General features: G+C 40.5%; 4 protein-coding genes across 4 annotated transcripts; all 4 read left to right on the top strand.

Annotated features, from left to right (window-relative positions):
- Positions 1 to 223: 223 nt before the first annotated feature.
- LOC116262575 (probable carboxylesterase 2) lies at positions 224 to 1,437 on the top strand. The gene has a single exon (XM_031642054.2). The coding sequence runs from the start codon at positions 293 to 295 to the stop codon at positions 1,277 to 1,279; it is 987 nt and encodes a 328-aa protein (XP_031497914.1). The 5' UTR covers positions 224 to 292; the 3' UTR covers positions 1,280 to 1,437.
- A 2,567-nt stretch (positions 1,438 to 4,004) lies between these two features.
- Positions 4,005 to 5,284, top strand: LOC116262771 (2-hydroxyisoflavanone dehydratase-like). The gene has a single exon (XM_031642264.2). The coding sequence runs from the start codon at positions 4,066 to 4,068 to the stop codon at positions 5,008 to 5,010; it is 945 nt and encodes a 314-aa protein (XP_031498124.1). The 5' UTR covers positions 4,005 to 4,065; the 3' UTR covers positions 5,011 to 5,284.
- Positions 5,285 to 6,478: 1,194 nt separating this feature from the next.
- LOC116262576 (2-hydroxyisoflavanone dehydratase-like) lies at positions 6,479 to 7,630 on the top strand. The gene has a single exon (XM_031642055.2). The coding sequence runs from the start codon at positions 6,542 to 6,544 to the stop codon at positions 7,499 to 7,501; it is 960 nt and encodes a 319-aa protein (XP_031497915.1). The 5' UTR covers positions 6,479 to 6,541; the 3' UTR covers positions 7,502 to 7,630.
- A 12,009-nt stretch (positions 7,631 to 19,639) lies between these two features.
- On the top strand, positions 19,640 to 20,909 carry LOC116261878 (2-hydroxyisoflavanone dehydratase-like). The gene has a single exon (XM_031640792.2). It carries the CDS (start codon positions 19,752 to 19,754, stop codon positions 20,715 to 20,717), a length of 966 nt encoding a protein of 321 aa, XP_031496652.1. The 5' UTR covers positions 19,640 to 19,751; the 3' UTR covers positions 20,718 to 20,909.
- The last annotated feature ends 3,412 nt before the right edge of the window (positions 20,910 to 24,321 follow it).

Below are 24,321 nucleotides of genomic sequence, written 5' to 3'. Positions count from 1 at the left end.
AGATTCATTTTTACATTTAAACCCGGATGCGAACGTGAATTGAGAAATTCATATGGACGTCACTTTACATGTAAAAATCGGTTGTTAATTAAACTGGTTAAATTCCGATCCAAACTCAAACCAACTGTTCGACCCATGTTTCTAAATCCAAGTTCAATTTCAAATTTGGTTGGTTTGAGCCTAAACCCGACCCGAAATCAGGGAATCTTAACAAGATGAACCAGTATGGACAAGAAAAGGATTGAACAATACCGCCCTCTCTCTCTGTCGAGTTTCAAGAGCGACGGAGAAGATGGAAGCCTCCAAGGAGATTGACATCGAGCTCTTCCCCTTCCTTCGCGTGTACAAGGACGGCCGCGTGGAGAAGATCCACGTTCCCAAGATCGTCCCTCCCTCCCCACACCCGGACTCCGGCGGTGTAGCCTCCAAGGACGTTGTCATTTCGCCGGAAACCGGCGTGTGCGTACGCCTTTTCCGCCCCCATCCACCGCCTCCCCCTGGTAAGAAGCTCCCCATCCTCTTCTACATCCACGGCGGCGGCTTCTGCATCGAGTCCGCCCGCTCCGACATCTACACCTCCTTTCTCAATGCCATCACCGCGCAGGCTGGCGTTATCGGCGTCTCGGTCGACTACCGCCTCGCGCCGGAGCACCCCGTACCCACTCCCCACCTCGATTCTTGGGCTGCCCTCCAGTGGGTGGCTCGCCAGGCTTCCGGCGGGCCGCACTGCGAGCCCTGGCTCGCAGACCACGGCGACTTCGACCAGATCTTCCTCGGCGGCGATAGCGCCGGCGGGAACATCGCCCACCACCTTGCGATGGCCGCCAGCGGCTGCCCAGTCATCGGCCCGCTTCCCGCCGACAACCTCCCCATGAGCATCACCGGCCTTATCCTGTTCCACCCTTACTTCGCCGGCTGGACGCCAGTCGACGACGAGTTCGTGACGAAGCAGAGGGAGGAATCGGCGGCGCTGTGGCGCGTCACCTGCCCGGGGGCGGCCGCGGGGACAGACGACCCGCTCGTTCACCTCTTGGCCGACAGCGCGCCGGAACTTTCGCAGCTCCGCTGCCGGCGCGTCCTGATATTCGCCGCCGGCGTGGACTACTTGGGCGACAGGGCGCGGCTGTACAACGAGCTGCTCGGAAGGGGCGGGTGGGAGGGTGTGGTGGAGTTCGAGCAGCACGACGATGAGGACCACGTCTTCCATCTGATGAAGCCCACCTGCGACAACGCCAAATCCCTCATGAACCGCGTCGTCGCCTTCATAAACCGCGACTGAAAGGGACGGAGACGAAAGGAACAGAGATCATCTTCCTCGATGGTCTCTCGCCCCAATTATTCTCTGAACTCTGCATTTCAGAATTGTTGCTTTGTAATGCATGTGTTGGTTCTTATCATGAGTGTCAGAATTGAATAATTTTGTGTTTCGTCTTTGAATTCTTCTCTTGAGGAACTGATCTTCTTCTTTCTTGTTCCTGTTTTCTTTTTTGGGCATGGAATGGTTTGGTCTCCATAGCATCATGTCTAATAACAAACAAAGTTTCCTGTGCACTACCTTACTTTTTGTGCCTCCCATTTGATGTTTATATACTTTTTAACTTTGCTGTAAAAAACTGAAATTCATTGGGGACTGGGAAAACTAAGATTTTATCAATTGAGAACTAAAACCCATTTTCAAGGAGAATGTCTTCAGAACATTAAAGAAGTTTCTCCGGCGTGCATGGCGGAACTCCATGGAACAAGGATCTGCAGTGTAGTCATTGACGATGGTGACACTTGTTAAACGAAAGTTTCGAAACTTTTTTTTTGTTCTATCTTTTCGAGGTTTTCCAGGTCTGGTGAGAGTTGAGTAGGAGATTAACAACTAACACTTAAAGAAAAATAATTCTGAATATTGTATGAAAACTTGTTTGGAGTACAATATATCTGTGATCCACCTGTGATCTTACTATTTATGGTGGAAGATGATAAAACTTATGAAAATCAAATCGACTAAGCACCTTCTACGCACCCAGTGACGCTGTCAATAATCCCATTACCAATGAATTTTATTAAGGACAATTAATTTTTTCCAAATACGGAAGACGGATCAATGTTGAGTATGTGCCGAGCACGAGTACTCTAATTGATGCATATAGGTTTTGCAAACTGGAGCAGATCCAAGTTGGAGCATTTTAATTTACTTCGGGATTGTGGTTTGATAATTCAACTTCGAATCAAGGTTCGAGGTTTGATTGTGTGGTAATGTCTACAATTAACCATTATATAGCTATAAATTCATAAATTCCCCTTATATTATCTTGTTCCCAACTTTAAGTTTAGTTTGATCGGTCTTAATTGGCCATGTTTGAGAAAGATTGGTTGGAATTTATTGATGAATTCGACAAGTCAGCCTAGGTCGGAACCTAGTCTTTTGACTGGGTTTGGTTTTCAATTCTCATAGCTATAGAGGGTGTTCATTACAAAGAACATTATGTTCTTGGAGAATATGTTTGTAGAGCTTTGAAGAACACCATACTCTTCATATAGTGAATAAGGTTTTCCAATCTATACCATATTTATTGTTAATTAAATTTTGGTTCGAAATTTAAGTTTTGGGTGTATGATATTGTTCTAAACCATTTTAATCCATAAATTGGTACATAATCATTATATTAGGGCTGCTTGATGGTTTGGAACTTTGATTCAATAATGAAAATTTCATAAGCACAGTTCCTCCTCAAACTGGAATATTGGACTCAAAATTTCAGGTTTCAGTTTCCTAATTCGAGAAACAAAATACCCCATCTATTTAATAATTATAATTTTTAAAAAATTGAAGCATTTGATTCTAAAATTTCATAATTCTAGATACACAAAACAACCCCTTACTCATTTTAAAAATTTAATCGGATTAATTTAGAGGGCATTAAAAGAACCCATTTGAGAAATTGGTTTGGAATTTGTGGACGAATTCGACAAGTTAGCCTAGGTCAGGAAGTCACGACATGGATTTCTGAACAGATTTTCGGTATTTACTTCGTATATACACAACCTTCACCAAAAAGCTTTTCTTTTAGCATATTTTTGTAGGCTAAGAGCGACCTTTTTTCTTTAATGTTTACTTGGAGGAAACCACCTTTTTTTATGTAAAAACCCCCCATGCCCTCCCATATATGCATCCAAGACTCGAATCTTGCTTGCTGCATGATGTTGGCGACAATGAAAAACTAGATTTGTTCATATGGAAATGAGGTTTTATTTAAGGGCAGTATGAAAGGGACTAAGAATCTACTCATTTTGGCCACAAAGGCATTTGATACAAAGAACATTGTGTTAAAACATTTATATATTTTTAGAGCACATGCTAAGGACACAAAGTTGTTGTTCTAGCGAATCTATTGTGATTATGTCCAGCGTTTGATTGTTTGATCTAAAATTTGCAAAATGAGTGGGCTGGGACTTACCATCTTCAGTGGTACGTTTATTTGAGTTGATTTACAACTTGACACATAAAAGTAGCTTTTAGTGTTACATTATTTTCAATATAGTTATAACTTCTTACAGTTTTTCATACGACATTTAATTGTTCTCATGTGCTACAAGAGTCCTTTAATTTGGGGTGTCGGATGCATTACGTTCTGGTGCAGGAGAGAGGGTTGGTAATTTGTTTTTGAATGGTTGGTGCAACGTGACTTGAAGTCATTTTCTATCTACCTTGTAGAAATTGCACTCTCTTTTTCTACCAAATAACGGTTAACTTAATCTAACCATTTTTTCTTAGAACTATCATATTTTCAAATTATTTAATACTCATACATGTAATAATCAGTCAAAATTATAAAATATCAATGCTTTTTTCTCTCTCTAAATTTAATTCTCTCTCTCTCTCTCTCTGCTTGACAGGCTCTTTGAATAACGGCTAAGTTTCTCTGCTTGACAGGCTCTTTGAATAACGGCTAAGTTTGACTGACAGGCTTGAGAAAAGACGGTGGACCTAACACATCATGTGGACCTTGGCCCATACTTTCTCCGCTTACGAAATGGTGCTGCTGAGTTGAGGGAGGGAGGGAAAGAGGGAGAGAGATGGAGCCTTGCAAGGAGATAGAGGCCGAGCACCCTCCCTTCTTTCGTGTCTACAAGGACGGCACTGTCGAGCGATACATAGCCATCGGATTCATCCCTTCCGGCCACCACCCTGAAGCCGGCGCCACCTCCAAAGATGTCGTCATCGCCCCGGAAACTGGCGTCTCCGTCCGCCTTTACCTCCCTGATCCGCTGCCCAGTGGCAAGCTCCCTATCGTCGTCTACTTCCACGGTGGCGGTTTCTGCATTGGCTCCGCCTTTTCGAGCCACCACCCTTACGTGGCCTCCCTTGTTGCGGAGGCCCGAGCCGTCGGCGTGTCCGTCGAGTACCGCCTCGCACCGGAGCACCCCGTCCCTGCCGGCCACTACGACTCTTGGACTGCCCTCCAGTGGGTAGTGCGCCAAGCCGAAGCGGGGCCTGAAGCCGAGCCATGGCTAGCGGAGCACGGCGACTTCCACCGGCTTTTCCTTGCCGGGGAGAGTGCCGGAGCCAATCACGCGCACCACATGGCGATGGCAGCTAGCGGCGCCCCAGCGTTCGGGCCCCTGCCTGCGGGCGGCTTGCCGGTGAGGTTCGTGGGGCTCGTGCTGGTGCACCCGGCTTTCTCGGAGCCGGAAGCGAAGTTGGAGGACGAGCCGCTGTGGAGGGTCGTCTGCCCGACTACCACGTTGCCGGACGATCCCATTATCAACTTCATGGCGCAAAGCGCGCCGGAAATTGACCGGCTGGCTTGCGACCGCGTGTTGGTGTGCGTGGCCGAGAAGGACAAGATGAGAAACGTCGGTCGCTTGTACTACGAGGTGCTGGTTCGGCGAGGATGGCGTGGCGCTGCGGAGATTGTGGAAACTGAGGGAGAGAACCATGCCTTCCACTTCTTCGCTCCCCACTCCAATAAGGCGAAGCATCTAATGGAGAAGATTGTCTCCTTCATCAATCAATCTTGATAGGATCCGTCTTTTTCATATCATGAAGAAAGATCAGCTGTTTGAGCAGAGATAGAGAAATGATGTTTTGGGTAGTGAGAATTTGTTCTGATGCTTTGGGATTAGCCCTTGAAACAGTTTCAGTTTCTTACTTAAATTTGACCCTGGTTTGCATGATTGATTTTCCACTTGCAGAAGATTGTTGGGGTTAAATGAGGATCTGATGCAACGTATTTTGCAGAAAAACTGTGCATCTATATTTCGAGAAAGTAATGTTGTTAGCTTTTTTGTTCAACATTGCAACCATACACGTGAAATATCCATGATTCAGTAACTTAATTAGAGGTCACTCCATGTACAGATGCATAGATAAGATCTTGTAATCTATGAAATTTCAAGAGATTTAGTTCCCAAATTATAAAATCTTAAAGCATTCAAATACCCAACCTCTACTGGCTTACACCATTACTGGGGACACTAGAAACTGGGAACCAGTTTGATGGTTTATCTTGCATCCTCTAATTCTCCAAGATGGCCAATTTAGGCGTCTTCTGGCAGATGCTATTGGGATGAGTGCTATAAGAATGAAAATAAAAAGATGATAAAAATAGAAACTATACATAACCCTTATAAAAGGTAGGTTCACCCTCACTGCACTCCTACAGATCTCTCATCATGATAATTATAAACAATATAAAAATAAATATAATGGTCTTCTCTTTTTTAGATCATTGTAATCAGATGAAAATTATGGTCTTGGAGTATTGGCAAGGCCATGGTTTTCAAATTGTTAAATTTGCAGGGAGCTTTCCAATTTGACTTCCAAGCAGTTTTAAGCATGCCAGGAAGGAAAAAAACACACTCTTTCTTCTCTTTGTTTAATTAAGAGCAACCAACATTTTGTTACCAATGACTCTGCATAGGATAGAGTTGTATTATCAACTCCACCTCTATACTCTAATGCAATCTCAGTTACCACCTGCCGTTCTGAACGCTTCTGGAGCCATCGAACAGGCCACACAGATAAAGTATGTAGTAAACCACGTCTAGATACTGGCATCTATGAAGTTTCAAGTTCAGGTTTTAATGATTGGTGAAAGTCTGGTTGTTAGTTTCATTCTTGCGGGTGATAATTTTTTCAACTACAAATATTGGACTTGTACACTCCAATTGATAGGTATCTCATTTTTTACCCAAGTCTTGAAATAGCTCTCAACCTTCAACACCTTCAACATACTCAACACACTCATATTGTTAAACTGAAAATCTATGCATCTTAAAAGGACTGGAATTATATTCTTTTAACCGTCGACAAAGTTTGTGTATTGGACATACTAAATAATGTTGAATTGGATCTCATGGACCCAACATGAGTAGCTGATGATTTTCCATTTTGTTCTGAACCGGGTGGAATCAGATCCAAACTCTATCGGATATTTGTCTTTGCTGAAACGGAGCAATCTATGCAGGGTTGTAACTGAGAATCTATAAAATGGTTCCTCCCTTTCCCTGTGGGTAGAAGAAAAGTGAGCGAAGAACAGAGAAGGAGACCATGGATCCGTCCCAAGAGATCGCAGAGGATCGCCCTCCCTTCGTCCGCATCTACAAGGACGGCCGCGTCGAGCGCTTCATGCCGCCGGACTTGGTCCCTGCGGGCGTCGACCCGGAAACCGGCGTCTCCACCAAGGACGTCGTCATCTCCCCGGAAACAGGCGTCGCCGTCCGCCTCTTCCTCCCTCCCCTTCCCAACCCACCACCAACCAACCGAAAGAAGCTGCCCATCCTCATCCACTTCCACGGCGGCGGCTTCTGCGCCGGCTCCGCCTTCAGCCGCGTCGCCCACAATCACCTCACCGCCCTTTCCGCCCAGGCCGGCGTCCTCGCGGTCTCCGTCGAGTATCGCCTCGCGCCAGAGCATCCCATCCCCACCGGCTACCTCGACTCCTGGGCGGCCGTCCAGTGGGTGGCCCGCCAGGCGACGGCCGGCCCCGGCGCGGAGCCGTGGCTGGCGGAGCACGGCGACTTCGACCGGTTCTTCTTCATCGGGGAGAGTTCCGGCGGGAACTTCGCCCACCACATGGCGATGGCAGCCAGTGGCGCCCCGGCGTTCGGGCCGGTTCCAACGGAGGGAGATGTTCCGGTTAAGGTGGTGGGGCTCATCGCGATCCACACCGTCTTCTCGGAGGCGAACGCGTCGGAGGACGACCACTGGCAATTCGTGTGCCCGACCACGCGCCTGCCGGACGACCCGCTGATCAACATCGTGGCGGCGAGCTCGCCGGACCTGGCGAAGCTGGTGTGCAAGAGGGTGCTGGTGTGCGTGGCGGAGAAGGATCACCTGAGAGGAAGGGGACTCCTGTACCACGACGCCCTGAAAAAAAGCGGGTGGAGCGGCGACCTGGAGCTGGAAGAAACGGAAGGGGAGGGCCATTGCTTCTACCTCTTCAACAACAAGACCCAGAAGGCCAAGGATCTCATGAACCGCATCGTCTCCTTCATCAATCGTGATTGATCTGAATGAGCTACCTTTGTATCTTTCACAGTGTTCTTGTTGCTGCTTCTTCTGTTGTTCTTGCTGCTACTGTGTGTGTCTGTGTTCTTCCTGTTTGTTGGTATTAAAAAAGGCTTAAATTGTGAAACAGAGTAGCTTGTGAAAGTGGGTTCTGTTTGCAGTGATCTTAGCAACAATGGCGGTTCTTTTGATCATTACAGACCTAAAAACTGGTTTAAGAGCAATTAAACTTGTAACCATTTTCAAGATGAACTTAGAGAAAATAGTGATGTATATACATTAATGGTTCAAGAACAATTAAACTTGTAACCATTTCAAGATGGACTTGCATACCATCTGACATAAGTGATTACAAATTTACAATCTAAAAAGATAAATTTGATTCGATACGGATCTTGTTCGCACAGAATAATGGATGAAACCAGAATTGCAGACCCGAATACTTAGGATCCGTTTTCCCCTCTTGATTAACCAGCAGTCAAGCCGTTGGGATGGAATTTCGGATGAAGCCGACCAACCAGTCTTACCTCGGGCGGAATCGGCTGCCAAGATGGTGGGCTACCAATGGCCGACCAGACTGGACAGATGGCACGGCCTGAGCTGTTATCTTCTGTTGTTTAAGATGCTGCCATGGGAAAATAAGTCAGAGCAGATTTGGATAATGGGATCTCAATTCCTATAATTTAGCTCCTCCATGTTCAGTTAAATAAGAATGTTTACTAAAATAAAAAGTTAACTAGATTATGTGAGATCTAAGAATAACTTGGCAATGAATCGAGCCAACTTGAGCTTCAGTTCGACTCCTTTGCTAAACAAATTGAGCTCTAGCTTAACTGAAAACTGGAGCATATAAATGAGTCAAGTTAAAGTCGATTCAATTAGACTCGAGCAAGCTCGTTTAATCTAGGAGTCCTTTTACTTTCTCACTCAAAACATGACAAAATTTAATCCAAATCTCTCAAGGGACATAGCACAGCTTGTTGGGTTGAGGAGCTGGTGAAAGTTTGGTTGTTAGTTTTTCATGGGCACTAGTTTTTTAGATTACAACGAAATAGGAACACTCTATTTAGTGGGTGTACCATACCTTACTCAAGTCCGAAAGTAGTCTTAGACCGCAGACCAAGGACTGAGAAGAGCTTTCGGCCTTCTTCTTCTTCTTCTGGCGACAGCATTTAACCTCAATGGCTCCCTTCAAGGATCAGGTTTACTCAATTTCTTTAAGTTATAGAATTGCCTTTGTAAAGCGAAAAAGATTTACAGCTTTAACTTTTATGGTGTGGTACGTGTATTACTAAGAAATGAATTTGTGTATGGCTCATAGAAGCTAAATATATATTAATCCACTTCTTCTGGAACGGTTTAATCAATCATCATTTTAAAACTCTAAAGAGAATTCAAATCACACATGAAAATTTGGGAATACTTTGGATTTACGATTGAGAGTTACGTCAACAATTAAATTAACAACTAGATGTAATTTGGGTTGGGACTGGATTTCTGCAACGATCTAAATGATCCTCTCAGTATCAGATCCAGACAACTGCCCACACCAGCCTATATGTGGCTTGGCTACTAGCTAGAACCAGTTGCAGGACTATGATTTTTTTGTTGAGAGACATTAGAGTCGCCAAAATAAGTCTGATGTAAGCAACCTATGTAATTTTTAAATTATCATAACATAATTCACTTTGGATTCTTCTAATGAAACTTTGGATGGGCTGGTGCACACCAGACCTCATGTATCTCTACCACTGGCTGGAACTCGAATATCATTAGGTTGTCATGAATAATTCTTTCGACAAAGAGCAATTAGTAATGTTAGCCACACAGGAAATATCTTTCATGAAAAAATAGATCCAAAAGAAATATAAGAATTTCCAATATGAGAGACAAAGATGATCCATTACCCCACTTTGAATAGTCATTACCATTGGAGGCGTTTGACGGTTTGGAATTTTGGTTCAAGAATGAAAACTCCAGAATCATAGTTGTGCCTTAAATTGAAATGGAATCAAAAGCCCAAGTTTTAGGTTCAAAATTTTAAAAACAAAATCCCCGGTTTGTTTAAAATTTCAATTTCTTAAAAAATAAGCATTTTGATTTCAAAATTGTTTTGATAGTTCTGATTGTAACCAAATGACGGTGAGTTTCGTTGGACAAGGTTACGTTTGGGGGTCAAATTTAATGCAACCGGGAAGATTGCACAAGAGTGGTAATGGAAACTTTGAAGGCATCATATTTAGGTGTACGCTTGTCAAAACTTGACTCTTATAAACGAGTCAAAACTTGAGTCCAAATATATGCTCGAAATGTTAAACGAGTCAAGTTCGAGTTGTAAGAACTTAATTCATTTAAACTCGACTCAGCTCGACCACATAATGAATGTTGAATTATAATGAGAAAATAGTAAACGAGTTAACGAGTTAAAAGAAACGAGACATACTTAACATATAAACAAGTTAAACAAGTCGAGTTTGTGCTTGTCAAGTCAAGCTTGACCTTGTCCTATCAAGTTCAACTTGAGTTTGAGTCGAGCTTGAGTTTTTTTTAGTAGAGTTCGAAATCGAGCTGCCCCAACTCAAGGGTGAGCCGGCTTGTGTGCATTCCTATTCAGGTGGCATTCCATGCAACCGGGAAGGAATAATATAATCCTCTTAGACAGTGTCCTAGCATGAGGCAAATGATAAGGCATAGTTTTGGCTCGCTGAAAGTATTTATCAACACTTCTATCACTTTTCTTAGGACCAGGGGCGGAGGGAGTGAGCGCAGAAAAAAAAAATTATATTGAAAAAATCAAAATTTTTTTAGTTTGGCCCGACCCGTCGCTCTTCTTGGCCCGACCTGTCGCTCCTCTTGGTCCGACCCATGGATCGTTTGGTCCGCCCTTAAAAAAAATCCTGGTTCCGCTCCTGCCATGACCCTGAGAAGATGGGAGGAAGCTTCAACCCTCACTCGTGGAAGATCAGCTTTCCACCCACCATTTAAAAAAACAAAAGGTAAAAGTCCGCATAGTGAGGCAAGCACGTCCATAAGGAAGAAGGAAACAAGAGAGAAAGAAACATGGATACACAATTCAGTTGGATCAAACAATACAAAACACCCAACCATGTTAATTGCCTCACCATTACTTATATATAACTGAATAGATAAACAAACTATATTTATTTATATATGGATAAATATTTTGTGCGGTCCACTATATATATGACACAACCAATTTTATTTTCAATTTTTTATTAGTATTCGACGGTAGATTTGCGATCCATATCAGTTGGTTTGATTAGTGGAGATGAACTTTTGAATCAAGGGGAGATAGGTTGTGGCGGCTCCGTTGGGTGTGTGCCCCACTTAACCCAATTTAAAATTTTGAATTTAAACGTTGAACCACAATAAACCTTGGTCCAGTTAGATGAGATTGAATTTACATGTTGAATCACAATAAACCTGGGTCCAGTTACATGAGACAACCCCACAAAATCCGGGTCACTGCCTATAAAACCAATTAAAAATTTATTAACTATATATTTAGTGCTTCATAAAAAAAAAAAAAAATTAGCTTCACCCTATTTCGAATTACAGGAATGCCTCACCTAACAAGGTTTTCTCAATGGTCTATTGAACATCAAATACTTTCCGAATCTATAGTTTCAAAAAATGTATTTTTTGGATCAAGAAACAAGAAACGTGTTTTTTTTTTTTGGGTTAACCAACAAATGAGTGGGTAGGCTTGCACGTGTGTACTCTATCCAATCCAGTCAAAACCGCGTTTGATTATACGGTCTCATCTTTATATCAATCTTTTATTTGTGAATTCAAATTTGTAGGATGTTAGAAGTTTGTTGGATGAAAATCACAAAAAAAAAAGAGAAAAAAAAGGATAGAACCGCAAATGGCCATGAAAGGAACCAAGGAAGAAGGGGACAAAGATAAAAAAGAAAAAGAAAATACAAAATCATGTTGCAGAAATTTGATTTTTTTTTTTTTTTTTTTTTTTTTGGTTTGTTTGTTTGCAACACATTGAGAAGAAGTCATTACTGTTCGGTAGATCATGTGTTTCTGTTCCGTAGACGTTTGACAGCAACAAGGACTCGCCCACACCAGCAGACATCGAGCAACCCGCCTCCAATTTTTTATGAACTCTTGGTTGAAGGCACCACAAAAAAAAATTAAACTTTACTTCTGGATTCATCTTAATGTGTTCCCTTGCCATGCTTGCTTCACTCTTTTCTTTTTATTTTTTTGGCCTTTTTCCTACATGGAGGAAGAGGGTGGTCCTCTTGATCATCATATGGAAGTCATTTTCAATCCATTACCTTATGCCAAAAAAGGGTTAAAAACATTTAGTCCGTATATTGCTATGTATGTGCAATATTCTGATTCACAAACATTACATTATTAGCCTTGTTTGGTTTCTTAATTCAAGCTCTTTGGTGTTCACAAAGATTGTTAATCACGCAAACAGCAATTTACCCCTTCGTGTTTAATCAGTTGCAACAACAATTTGTTGATTTTTTGTTATTAGTCTTTTGTATTTACAGCCTTTTTTGTTTATTTCTATTTTTTAATAAAAAAACATAATATCAATCTTCAACCAATTGAAAAAAGATACCGTTCAGCACGGATCATGGCAGCATTCCTAACTAGATCTCGTGGGGCAACCGTTTGTGTGTTACATATAACCTGTCCGTAACAGGACTTATTTTTTACATATCTACTTTCCATTGGATTTCATATTCCCCCTTCTGCGCTTCAAAATGACTATCTAATCGGATTAATATTGAAGGCAACAAGAAGAATGTCCCGAATTATTGTCCTGATTCGGTAAGAACCCGACCTAATATTCTTATTTTCTTTATGAGGAGACTTAGTAGGAATGTAAGGCGGCTTTCTAACACAGCAGTCTCTAGAGGTTGTTTTTGATCAATTGATGCCAAGAAACCAGATATTACGTTTATTTGTAATGTCATGTTAACTGAAGACAGATTTACTACCTTTTGTAAAGCTTATCCAGATTTTGAGTTTGGATCAAATCTGGAACTTGATGGAAATTGGTCCCGGATAGCAGCGCCTTGGAGGAAGAACAAGATTCTTTTTCGGGGCTGTTTTTTTTTTTTTTTTTTTGGACGAAATATATATCTATTGAAGGCTGCTTGTTGTTTTCACTTTTTCTGGAAGAAATATATATCTATTGGAAGCCGGGTGTATATTTGTTGCAAGGATGGTGGTTGTGGGCAGTAGAATGTATTATGAATTTTCATACCGGGCAACCCTCAGCTCAGCCCCCTATATGCCCAAAAAGCTTTTTAAAAATGAAAACTTATTTGAATAAAAGAAAAACCAGTGAGGTTGCGTTTGATTTCTCGCGGATCTATCCACAGTTTTATCAAACCCTCACTGATTGTTTTTAGTGGGCTGAACAATCTTGTAAGTAAATGTTTTAATAATTTTTTATTTGACAGAAGTAGGAGGAGAAGAAACAGCAGGGAGCCCTGTTTCTCACGCAGGGGAAGATTGGTTACATCAAACAATCAATTGCTGGAATCTGGAGGATTGAAAAGCGTGGGGTTTGTGATTGGGGAGGGAGGTCGAGTCGTTTTTTTTTTTTTTTTTTCCCGTGTTGTTGCTCTGAGGAGAAACAAGTCTACGGAGAGGAGAGAGAGAGAGGTTTTGGAACAAGGGTGGCCCCAAAAAATCAGAAAAAACAATAATAAAAAGAAGAAGACGACGACGAGAGAGAGATGCACCTTGTTTCAGAAAACTCTACCCTTCACTCCTCGGCATTGGAACAGGAGAAGCAGCAGGGAGCCCTGTTTCTCACGCAGGGGAGGCCTCTCTCTTGCTTGTTTGTTCTAAGAAAAAATCGTAAAACGTGTGAGGAAGGAGTAAGAGGCCTCCGCTCTTCCTATTCCCTTTATCAAGACTATATATATATGACACTTATCCGTCGCTCCTTTTGGTTGACCTGTCGCTTCTCTTGGTTTGGTCCGACCCAAGGACCGTTTGGCCTGCCCCTGCAAAAAATTCAGGCTCCACCACTGCTTAGGACATTGAAGTTGTTCTTTAAGTTGAAAAACCCTGTTCTTTGGAATGGGCAGCATATAATTCCTTTACATTTTTCCAAAAAGCATATGAAGTTTTGAAACCTAAAACTCAAGCATGGACAACCTTGCTGGGAGAGGATAAAATACACCTTCAGGCTTCATCACATCATCCTCAAGTAACATATTCCGGGTTTGGAACATACAAATTTCAGGAGCAAGAAAAGCAAGTGCAGAAGGAGATGAACAAATTATCTATCCCTGATTCGGGTTACTGCCACAACTGGTTGATGCCATGTTGATGAAGCTGAGCCAAGCCAGCTTGAGCTCTACTCAAACTCACTTGTCAAAATTTGACTTGTTATAAACGAGCCCAATTCAAGTTCAAATGTATGCTCAAAATTTTAAAAGAGTCGAGTTCGAGTAGTAAGAACTTGACTCAGTTCGACCACATAATGAATGTCTAATTATAATGAGAATAGTAAACAAGTTAATGAGTTAAAAGAAACGAGATATACTTAACATAAACAAGCTAAATGAGTTGAGTTTGTGCTTGTCGAGTCAAGCTTGAGCTTATTCTATCAAGTTCAACTCGAGCTCGAGTCGAGCTTGAGTTTTTTGAGTCGATTTGAAATTGAGCTGCCCCAACTCAAGCTAGACTTGGCTTGTGTGCAGTGCTATTCAGGTGGCAATCCATGCAACAGGGACAGAATAATATGATCCTCCTAGACAGTGTCCCGGCAAGAGGCAAATGATAAGCCAAAGTTTTGGCTCTCTCAAAATATTTATCAACACTTCTATCACTTTTCTTAGGACATTGAAGTTGTTCTTTAAGCTGAAAAACCCTGTTCTTTGGAATGGGCAGCATATAATTCTTTTACATTTTTTCAAACTAAAATTCAAGCATGGACTGCCTTGCTGAGAGAGGAAAAAATCCACCTTAATCACATCATCCCCAGTGACATATTCCGGGTTTTGGAACATACAAATTTGAAATTCCGGAAGCAAGAAAAGCAAGTGCAGAAGGAGATGAATAAATTATCTACCCTTGATTCGGGCTGCTGCCAGAACTGGTTGATGCCATGTTGATGAAACTGGAATTCAACAAAGTTTCGCACCACCATTGGCTCTGATACATGTTAGAATTGAAGGCAAGAAAGAACACACATGTAACATCACATTTATACTCATGACTTCGGATTCCACAATTCACATCATAGAGGCTCCATGTAATATGCACATTAAATGATCATGCGATGGTTACAAGCTCATTCTGTTGTCCAGTCAACAGGATTGATGGTTGACTACAGAAAAAACTGTGTCAGACTTAAACCTACTTATATATATATATATATATATAAAACTTTTCAAAGCTACTTAGCCATTTAATCAGGACCAAGATGGGTAATTAAGAAAAATACAAAGAGAAAGAGTTAATGATCAGTTTAGTCGTTCGGTATTCGTGAACACCTTTTTGTTTGTGTTTTTCTTTCAACCATTCATTTGATTCAAATGAATGAACTTGGTTAAATGGCTGATTGGTTAGATGGCTGATTATCAGAGTTGCCATTCAATTACTCTATATAGAGAGAGAGAGTAATTGAATGGCAACTCTGATAATCAGCCATCTAACCAATCAGCCATTTAACCAAGTTCATTCATTTGAATCAAATGAATGGTTGAAAGAAAAACACAAACAAAAAGGTGTTCACGAATACCGAACGACTAAACTGATCATTAACTCTTTCTCTTTGTATTTTTCTTAATTACCCATCTTGGTCCTGATTAAATGGCTAAGTAGCTTTGAAAAGTTTTATATATATATATATATATCCGTTTTTGTAAATGACGTATGGGTCTTTTTCATTTCATTTTCTGCAGAGCTTCTAGACATACATTGAACGGCACCCAACTCCACCAACTTTAGTTGACACCCAAGACTGGATACTAAAATTGTGATAATACAACTTCTCTCCTTTTCTATGGTTGTTTCTTTTGCTTTCAATTTGCAAGCTGAGTTTAGGCAGCGGACACACAGCAAATTGAAAATTCCAAGCACGAACCATTTAAAACAGATCAGCTGAAAAAAAAAAGGACTAAATGTACCATTTTCTTCATTTCTTTTATCTATTGTCACGTTTTTACAGTTTTTAGTTACCAGATAGTTATTTTTACATTTTATTTTTAGGATTTAGTTGTTTTAAAATTTCCCTGAATTAATTTTTTTCTGTAAGAAATAACTTGCCAGAAAAACCTCGGCATGCATTTAAAACCAGAAAACTATGTCTGTAGCTATGCATTTAATAGGTCTAGAAGATTTGCACAAGGTGGTAGGTCTACCCACCCCTAGCTAGTTTAACACACACAGAAAAAAGGGAAATTGAAAGAAGTTGTAGATCGCTATTTGTCAAGAAGCTAAAATCCTGTTAGGTAAGATTTGGGAAAGCATTTAATCTTCAATACCATTTCTTTTCTTCTTGCACTTTCCACCTAATCTTTTTGACGTGATTTTTTAGAAGAAAACTTTAAAAATTTCCCGTTTCGTAGCTTTCAGCACATCCATCAGTGCTTGCATAAAGGAAGTAGAACCTATCATTTAAAAGAAATACACATATATATATTAAGAAACTGAACCATTCTGGCATTAATTTGTCAAAATGATAGATGATCTGACCCATTTGATTTTAAGATCAGATGGCTCAGATGCTCCTGTTTTCTTTTATGTTACTATTTTATTATTTTTTCTCACTTTTTCTCTCCCGACCTTGCCCAATTTCTCATCCACTAGAACCAACCACTGCCGCCTGCCGGTGCTTTTTCCCTATGCTGGTAGGCCCACTGGCATCTGTGAAAGGCACCGGCTACTGCCTCCCTCTCCTTTCTAAATATTTCTTCCTCCATTTGTTTTGACAAAAGATGGGTGAAATAATCCTCCCATCTTCGCTGCCACTGCCTGGCGCCTCACCAGTGGGCCCGCTGGGACTCGGCGGAGCCCTGACAGACCTGCCGACAAAGCACTGGATAGTGGCGGCAGAGATGGGTAGATTATTCCACCCATCTCCTCCTCACTCTTACTTGTGCTCAACCAGCGACGCAGCCGGCAGCATCCTCTTGTGCTAGGCCTGCCGGGGATTGGCAAGGCCACCAACGTCGGGTGATGCGGCCGGCGGTGACTGGTTTAGCACAGGTGGGAGGGAGTCGATGGAGGGAGGGAATGCAAAATTCAGAAGAAAGGAAGTGGGGAAAAAGAATAAAATTATAAAGAAAGACAGCATCTCTGCTGGGATCAAGTGTCTTTTTCACAAATGAATGTCAAAGTCATGATTCAATAAATAAATATATATATATATATATATATATATATATATATATATATATATATATATATATATATATATATATATATAAAATAAGTAAATGATGACTCTTTATCTAGAATCACTCAACCAACCACTTTAACTAAAGTGATCGATGTAAAGCATATGGATGGCTAAAAAAAAAACTTACTTTTGTATTATATATATATGTGTGTGTGTGTGAAATCATGTGAACAACACAATGTGTGGTGGTATGCATTCATTTATCAAGCCAATGGGTCAGATATTGAGACGAAACTAAGTGTTTTTGTGTATCCTTATAGTATCAAAATTTGATTTGGAATTAAATCATAAGGATGGCGTCAATCTGCTGAGTCAAATGTATTCCAACTCTTGCCCATTGGAATCATTGAAGCATTTTTTTTCAAAATAAAAATTAAGAAAATAATTAAAATCAGCAACAAATGAAAAGAAATCGCAAGAATTGCTACAAAACCCTGAAATTTTTTAGAGATGCAAGAAAACCTTCAAAATTTTAAAAGTTGTAAAGAATACATAGAAAGAACTTAAAATTCATCAAATATGAAAAGAGTGGGAAAGCAAGAATGGTTTGAGGCTGGAAGAGAAAGCGTCAGCCGTACATTTTTTCAAACTTCAATTTACAATTCAACAACAATGCCGTGAGGTCAACGTTCTCAAAACAACAATCTAGGAAACAACTTACAACATAGATGGAGACACCGATATTGATGATTTTGATAAGAATAGAGATTATGATGCCTAGCAAAAATCATGACAATAATATCAGATGGATCTAAGCAAATAGTGAGATAATACACAAATCAAGGAATCATTTTGTTGTTAATTTTGATAATAAATCTCTAGTTAACTGCTTTTTATTATCGGAGCTGCTGTAAGAGCATACCATGCAAAAGGGACGACCATGTGGCTTCCCAATGTGAGCGCATAACTTCACCTTATTGTTGTATCTTCGAAGTTCGTTATATACACGGTCGGTCTCCATGTATAAAATTTCATGCACTATTTTTAATATGGAGAAAGAAATGTCCATGAGGAAATTGCAAAAAAAAGATTTGAGAATTTGACAATGTTAAATTTTGTTAGTCTGCATCAACATATTGTTGTGACCAATATATCCTTTTAAACAATAAAAAATATGTTTTTGTTTTTTTATCCCACCCATAGGGTTATCTTGTTACCTCATAAGTATTTTATTATCTCATAAGCATTATCTTATATTTACTTTTAGTGTTATGTCATACATCCACCGTTATCTCATTATCTTATAGATATTTTGTTATTTTATTAACTTTATCTCATATTTATGTTTAGTGTTATATCATACATTCATCTGTTATCTCATTATCTCATAATCTTTTGTTATCTGATACTTATGTTTAGTGTTATCTCATTATTTCATGAAACTTTTGTTATCTCATAAACATTATCTCATACTTATTTGTTATTTCATATCTATTTGTTATCTCACCCATATACATATGTAAAGTTTGAACATGAAAGTAAATATACATATTAGTAGTAAGGTCCACATCCGGTAGACACTCGTTATGTATGCAACATTACGAACAAAACTCGATCAAATGTATGTGAGCCAGTAAAGTGCAAATTGCATCAAAGGGATTCAAATGGACATCATGTAGTTTTTGCAGGCCTTTCAGGCAAACCAGGTATGGTATGCCATCAAAGCAACCTGCCTGAAAAGTAACTTAGAGTCCAATGCAAATGAAAATCATACTGCCGTCAGCTCCATTTCATTGGATTCAACCAAATCAATTGGTATCCAACCAGACATTTACAACAATTATTTGAGAGATGTTTTAATTAACCACACTCATGGACCATGCCACGCAGCAAAAAAATAGAAGTCCCGACCCTACCAGTTCTTGCTTGGCCTGACAAGCTCACACAATGTGCCTACACGTCGCACAAGAGCTGATGATAAGATTTCATTTAATAAGGTCGACTGTACTCATCAAATACCTATACGAAAGTAAAGATGTAGTGAGAGATCTCAATCCAAAAAAGAAGTTTCAGATTCCAACTCAGCAACTGCATAACACGTGGTGTTGGGATCAGGTGAGAGGAAAAGCTGTGAAAGCTGTTTCTTGAGTTCACCCTAGTGAGCAGAGAAGTTTATCAATCTACCACAAGAGAAGAGATTGGAAGGCCTCTCAATTCTTCTTAAAATTATAAATTGTATTGGGGCTTGAGGTCAAACTAAGTTTGGGCATGGGGTCTACCACTACCACTTTGAAGAGAAGACATTCGATTATAAATTGTATTGGGGGTTGAGGTCAAACTAAGTTTGGGCATCGGGTCTACCACTACCACTTCGAAGAGAAGAGATTCGAAGGCCTCTCAATTCTTCTTAAAATTATAAATTGTATTGGGGCTTGAAGTCAGAGTAAGTTTGGGCATCGGGCCAGCCCGACCCGATAAGAAACCGAACTTTGGTTGACCCGACATCTGAAACTCGGGCCCAAGCCCAACTCAACCAAGCTCAACCCAACCCAAACTAGGTCTGATTAATTAATATTTTCTTCTGTCTCTTGTCATCTTTTTGAGACTAGTCAACTATTTGTGATCATGATAAACGAATTGCCTCAAAATGCATCTGATCTGGCCATTCGATTGGCATCAAGGCAAGAGGGCAAGTGCTACCTGGTTCGGATCCGTGTCATAAATCCGACCCGCATGGATCCATATAAGTTTGTAGAATCCATGCCACAATAATATATGGACCAACCTCCCAAGTTACGTGCTAAAGACCATCACCATTCACCACCCACTCCATTCTCTTGGCTCTGTGTTTGAGGCTTTGTGTGCAACAAGAAACGAATCGGAGCTGAGGAGATGGATCCGCGGTCTGCAGAGGTCGCCGCGGAGTTTCCGCCGCTGATTCGCGTCTACAAGGACGGCCGCGCCGAGAGGCTAATGCCCGTCGACCGCGTCCCGCCGGGCGTCGATGCCGGCACGGGCGTCTCGTCTAAAGACGCCATCGTCTCGCCGGAAACCGGCGTCTCCGTCCGCCTTTTCCTCCCGCCTCTCGCCGACAAGGGGGAGGATAGGCTCCCCATCGTCTTATACGTCCACGGGGGCGCCTTCTGCGTCGGCTCCGCCCTCTCCTCCATCTACCACTCCTTCTGCAACTCCCTCGCCTCCGTGTCCCGGGCCCTAATCGTCTCCGTGGAGTACCGCCTCGCACCGGAGTGTCCCGTCCCCGCCTGCTACCTAGACTCCTGGGCAGCCCTCCAGTGGGTGGCTCGCCAAGGCGCAGAGGAGCCGTGGCTGAGGGATCACGGTGACCTTGGCCGGATCGTTCTGGCCGGGGACAGCGCCGGTGCCACCATCTCCCACAGCCTAGCCATGGCTGCCGGCGGCGCCGCTCCGTTCGAACCGCCCTCCGGCGAGGAAAATCTAAAGGTGCAGATATCGGGGCTGGCTTTGATCCATCCCTACTTCTTCGGAAAGAATCCGGGCCGCGACCCCCTGTGGGAGCTTGTTTACCCCACCACTCCCGGCACCGACGACCCTCTCGTGAACGTGGTGGCAGCAGGCGGGCCGGAGATATCGCATCTCGGCTGCGGGAGGGTGTTGGTGTTTCTTGCGGAGAAGGATTTTCTGATCGGAAGGGGGAGGTGGTACGTCGAGGTGCTGAAGGGAAGCGGGTGGGGCGGCGCTGCCGAGGTGGTGGAGCACAAGGACGAGGGCCACGTCTTCCACCTGATGGACCCCAAGTGCTCCAACGCCGACGACATCCTCAATCGCCTTTCCTCCTTCATTAACGCTCCTGCTGCTGCTGCAATATGCCGCATCTAGAGTTTACGGCTTCTCTGCCGTCGGCCGCTTCAGGTGATTCCGTGCTTTCCTTCTGCTGTTTTTCCCTTTTCTGTGTCTTCCCTTCCATTTTCTTGTTTTTGTGGGGTTGTTGCCATTTGTGGTGGCGAGCGCTCCTGGATAAAAAGTTACTGAAATCTGAAAATGACATCTGGAGAGTTTCTCTTCTGGTCCTTCTGGACTACTTTAGATCAAGAGAGAGAGAGAGAGAGAGAGAGATTCTCTATCGCATTAGAAACATGCCGCAGATCACGTTCTTGTTCATGAAATCCATAAATAATAGTTTGTTCAGTCAATACTTTCTCGCAACTGCCGCTATTTCGTCAACCTCGTGACCGAATTTATTGACTTTTAAATATGGCGTGTTACTGTTCCACTTATTTAACGCCTCCAGGATAAACTTGCTGTCTTGCTTTTTGCTTCTCACGGCGAATGGACTTCAACTTTACGTTAAAAACAATGTCGAAGTTCACGTTTAGAATTTGTATTTAAGCTTATAACTGTTTAAAACATCAAGTAAATAAATTTCAATTATATGGATGGACGAACTCTATGAATAATAGGCAAACAAATGGATGAAAATTTTTAAGTTTACCTTTTGGGTCGCTTCCAAGGTCGAAATATGCTTTCTTTAGTATTTTCTTTGAGTAAAGTAAAAAGAGAAAATTCACTTTGTTGATGAGTACAAATTAAATTGTTCACAAGCAACAGATTTTTAATTTTTAGCAGTAACATATAGTGTTTGACAGATTTAAATCCTCCTAGACACCCCGACACACACACACACGCTTTCTCTCTCTCTCTCATATGATTAAAATGAAATTGTAAAAACTCAAGTTGTTGATCAGATTTTATGGGCGGACAAAAAACTACCGACTATTAAAACGATTTATAAGAGCGGCATCAAAATTGGGCTTAAGTACCCAATTCAGGTCGAATGAGCTGAAAATGAGTTTGTTATGAGTCTCCTAGCGTTCTCTTTATTTCTTTGCGTTTTGGATGTGTGGTTGAAAAATATAAACTTTTACCACTTCAAACATGATTTTTATTAGATTTGGTTTGACAGATTCATCAAATCTTTTTGGGAATTGATTGGACAATGTTCACTTATATATGTCCAAATGTCTTTTTCATTTTCTTTAGACTTGGGCATTTTAAGTTCAATCATAACATTGACTACATGAAATACTACTACAAAATGGTCAAAAAAATGATGACGATATATATATATACACACACACAGCACACCACCGGATGTATTGTGTTGGGTGGTGTGCTTAATCTTGCCTGCCTGATGCATTATTGGGACAAAGTTCTGGATGCTCTCTCTCTCTCTTTTCCTAATCATAGAATGGTCTCCAGAGAGATTCAGAGAGTTTCCGATGTTGTTTGCGTTGGAAACCTTTTATGTCCGATTGTAATATAAGAACTATGTGAATTGATTGCAAGTTATATCAACTTAGTTAATAGTTTACTAATTTCACTTGTTAAATTACTGTTTAAAAGTGAAAGTACAAAGTTTATTTTAAAAATAGTGTTTTAAATGACATTTTTATAACCGGAGGACTAGTAATTAACTCATATAAAGACACGTACTTCACGTTCCCTAATTATGCATATGGGGTTCATCTTGTCATTTCATCATCATTTGGATTTGTTTTACAAGTCTAAATGGATGAATATGAATTGTAAAATTATATTTAAGAAATATATGTAATTTGGGTTTAAGATTAACGATCTCTGCCTTCTCATATATACCAATAACCAAATCTCAACATTCGATTTTTCACACTCTTTCCTTTAATATTTTTAAAATTTCAATGCTTAATAACATTAGATGACCACAATACTGAAGGGAAAACTGTTTTCTTATATTTGCTGCCACTATTGTTGGCCCTAACTTTGCGTTTTCGCCCTTGAATGAAACTGCTAGCTTTACCAATGCATTAGACAAAACTATTTTTTGATCCATTTCTACCTTCAAGAAGCAAATTACTTTCAATCAATTATCAACGTTAACTTTCTGCACAAAAATCTTATCCAAATCAAATTTATGGGTTTATAATTTAGAAACATGGAAAACACATTTTGTTTCCTAAGTTAGAAGTTTAAAAAGTCGCTAAAAGAGTGATGTCTAAACGATATACAAATTCGTTGCCCGCATGTCCCTAGGGAGTTCCAAACACCAGCCAGCATGGTGAGTAGGCTAGTTGCAGGTTGGAGAGCTAACTTTTTTGCAATATCAATTTTATATACAATGCATAATGTTAAGGGATGTCAATAGATTGGATTCAAATCATATATATTCTTAGCTATATCTGCCTTTTTGGATATTCACATGTTCGTATTCAATTTGGATTCAAATATGAATGGAGAAAAGTTATATCTAAATCCGAATCTGATTTCACAATCTGAATCTGATCTGTATCTTATTTTACATTCACATCTAAATGTAACCAAATATTGAACCAAATCTGGCCAATTTTTGAAATGTAAGGGTGTTTGATATTGGATGTTTGCTTTAAAGGTAAATCCAGTCCAAGTTTGGATCTGATCGGATGTCATTTCTTATATTGGAATCTGATCCAATTCATAACCGGATACTAAAATTTTTTTCCATAACCAATTTTTTCAGCGTGATCCAGTTGGATATCCAATCCAAATCGAATATATTGATATCTCTAATAATGTTCAAGTTTACAGGATAAGAGAAAATGAAGATCAGATGTGTACATCAGAATTTATAGAATGGTGTTAATTTCATTGGCACATAAACCTAATTCTTATGTCCGTCTTTCATTGTATTTTTCATTTATCTACAAAGTATGATTAAGGAGAAAGAGCTTAAATAAAATAAGAGGCACACCGACGATGCATATTTGAGAATGCATAAGGATCTTGTATGTGTACAAGGAAAGTGAATTCTTCTTTCTACTTTGTATTACTTGCATATCGAAAATGAGTAGATAGATACTCATTGAGTTATAGGTTTTTCGCTCTTGTCAATCAACCGGACCTTTATAGAGAAGAAAAAGAAAATGATACCGCTGGTACCAAATCCTTTAGAAGCAATTTTCCAAGAAGAAAATACAGTCCATCACACAGAGCGAAAGTCATATCCTTGCTACCGATTAATGTTTCTCAGTGTCCTCAAGTCCTTTTTAATAAATATAACCATATCAATGAATTCAAAGTATGTGAAATAATTGGAATAAAAGAACAGTGAAAAGTCGATGTCCATATCGAATTTTAAGTTGAGAATGCTTAGACAGTGATTTTTCAATATTTTATACTTTTAAAATATATTTAAGTTTCATAGTTTTCTATAAGGTTGAATCTAGTGAAAACATGCAGAGACATAAAAATAGGAATATATATATATGTGTGTGTGTGTGTGTGTGTGTGTTTTTGTAGAAATTGAAATATGTTGTTTACCTGATGGTTAAATATTTAAACGTTCTGGTTAAATGCAGCATAAACTGTCACTAAAAACAGTATGGATTACCACTATTCTATAAACTGTTGCCAGTGATTCCATTACATGGCATTTTTAGTGACTGTTTTTTAAAATTGCATGATTGATACC

The sequence above is a fragment of the Nymphaea colorata genome, chromosome 10 (genome assembly GCF_008831285.2).
Source record: "Nymphaea colorata isolate Beijing-Zhang1983 chromosome 10, ASM883128v2, whole genome shotgun sequence".
In the NCBI taxonomy this organism is placed as follows: domain Eukaryota; kingdom Viridiplantae; phylum Streptophyta; class Magnoliopsida; order Nymphaeales; family Nymphaeaceae; genus Nymphaea; species Nymphaea colorata.
Note: the sequence above shows the minus strand (reverse complement) of the source record. Positions and strands in the feature narration are given on the sequence as shown.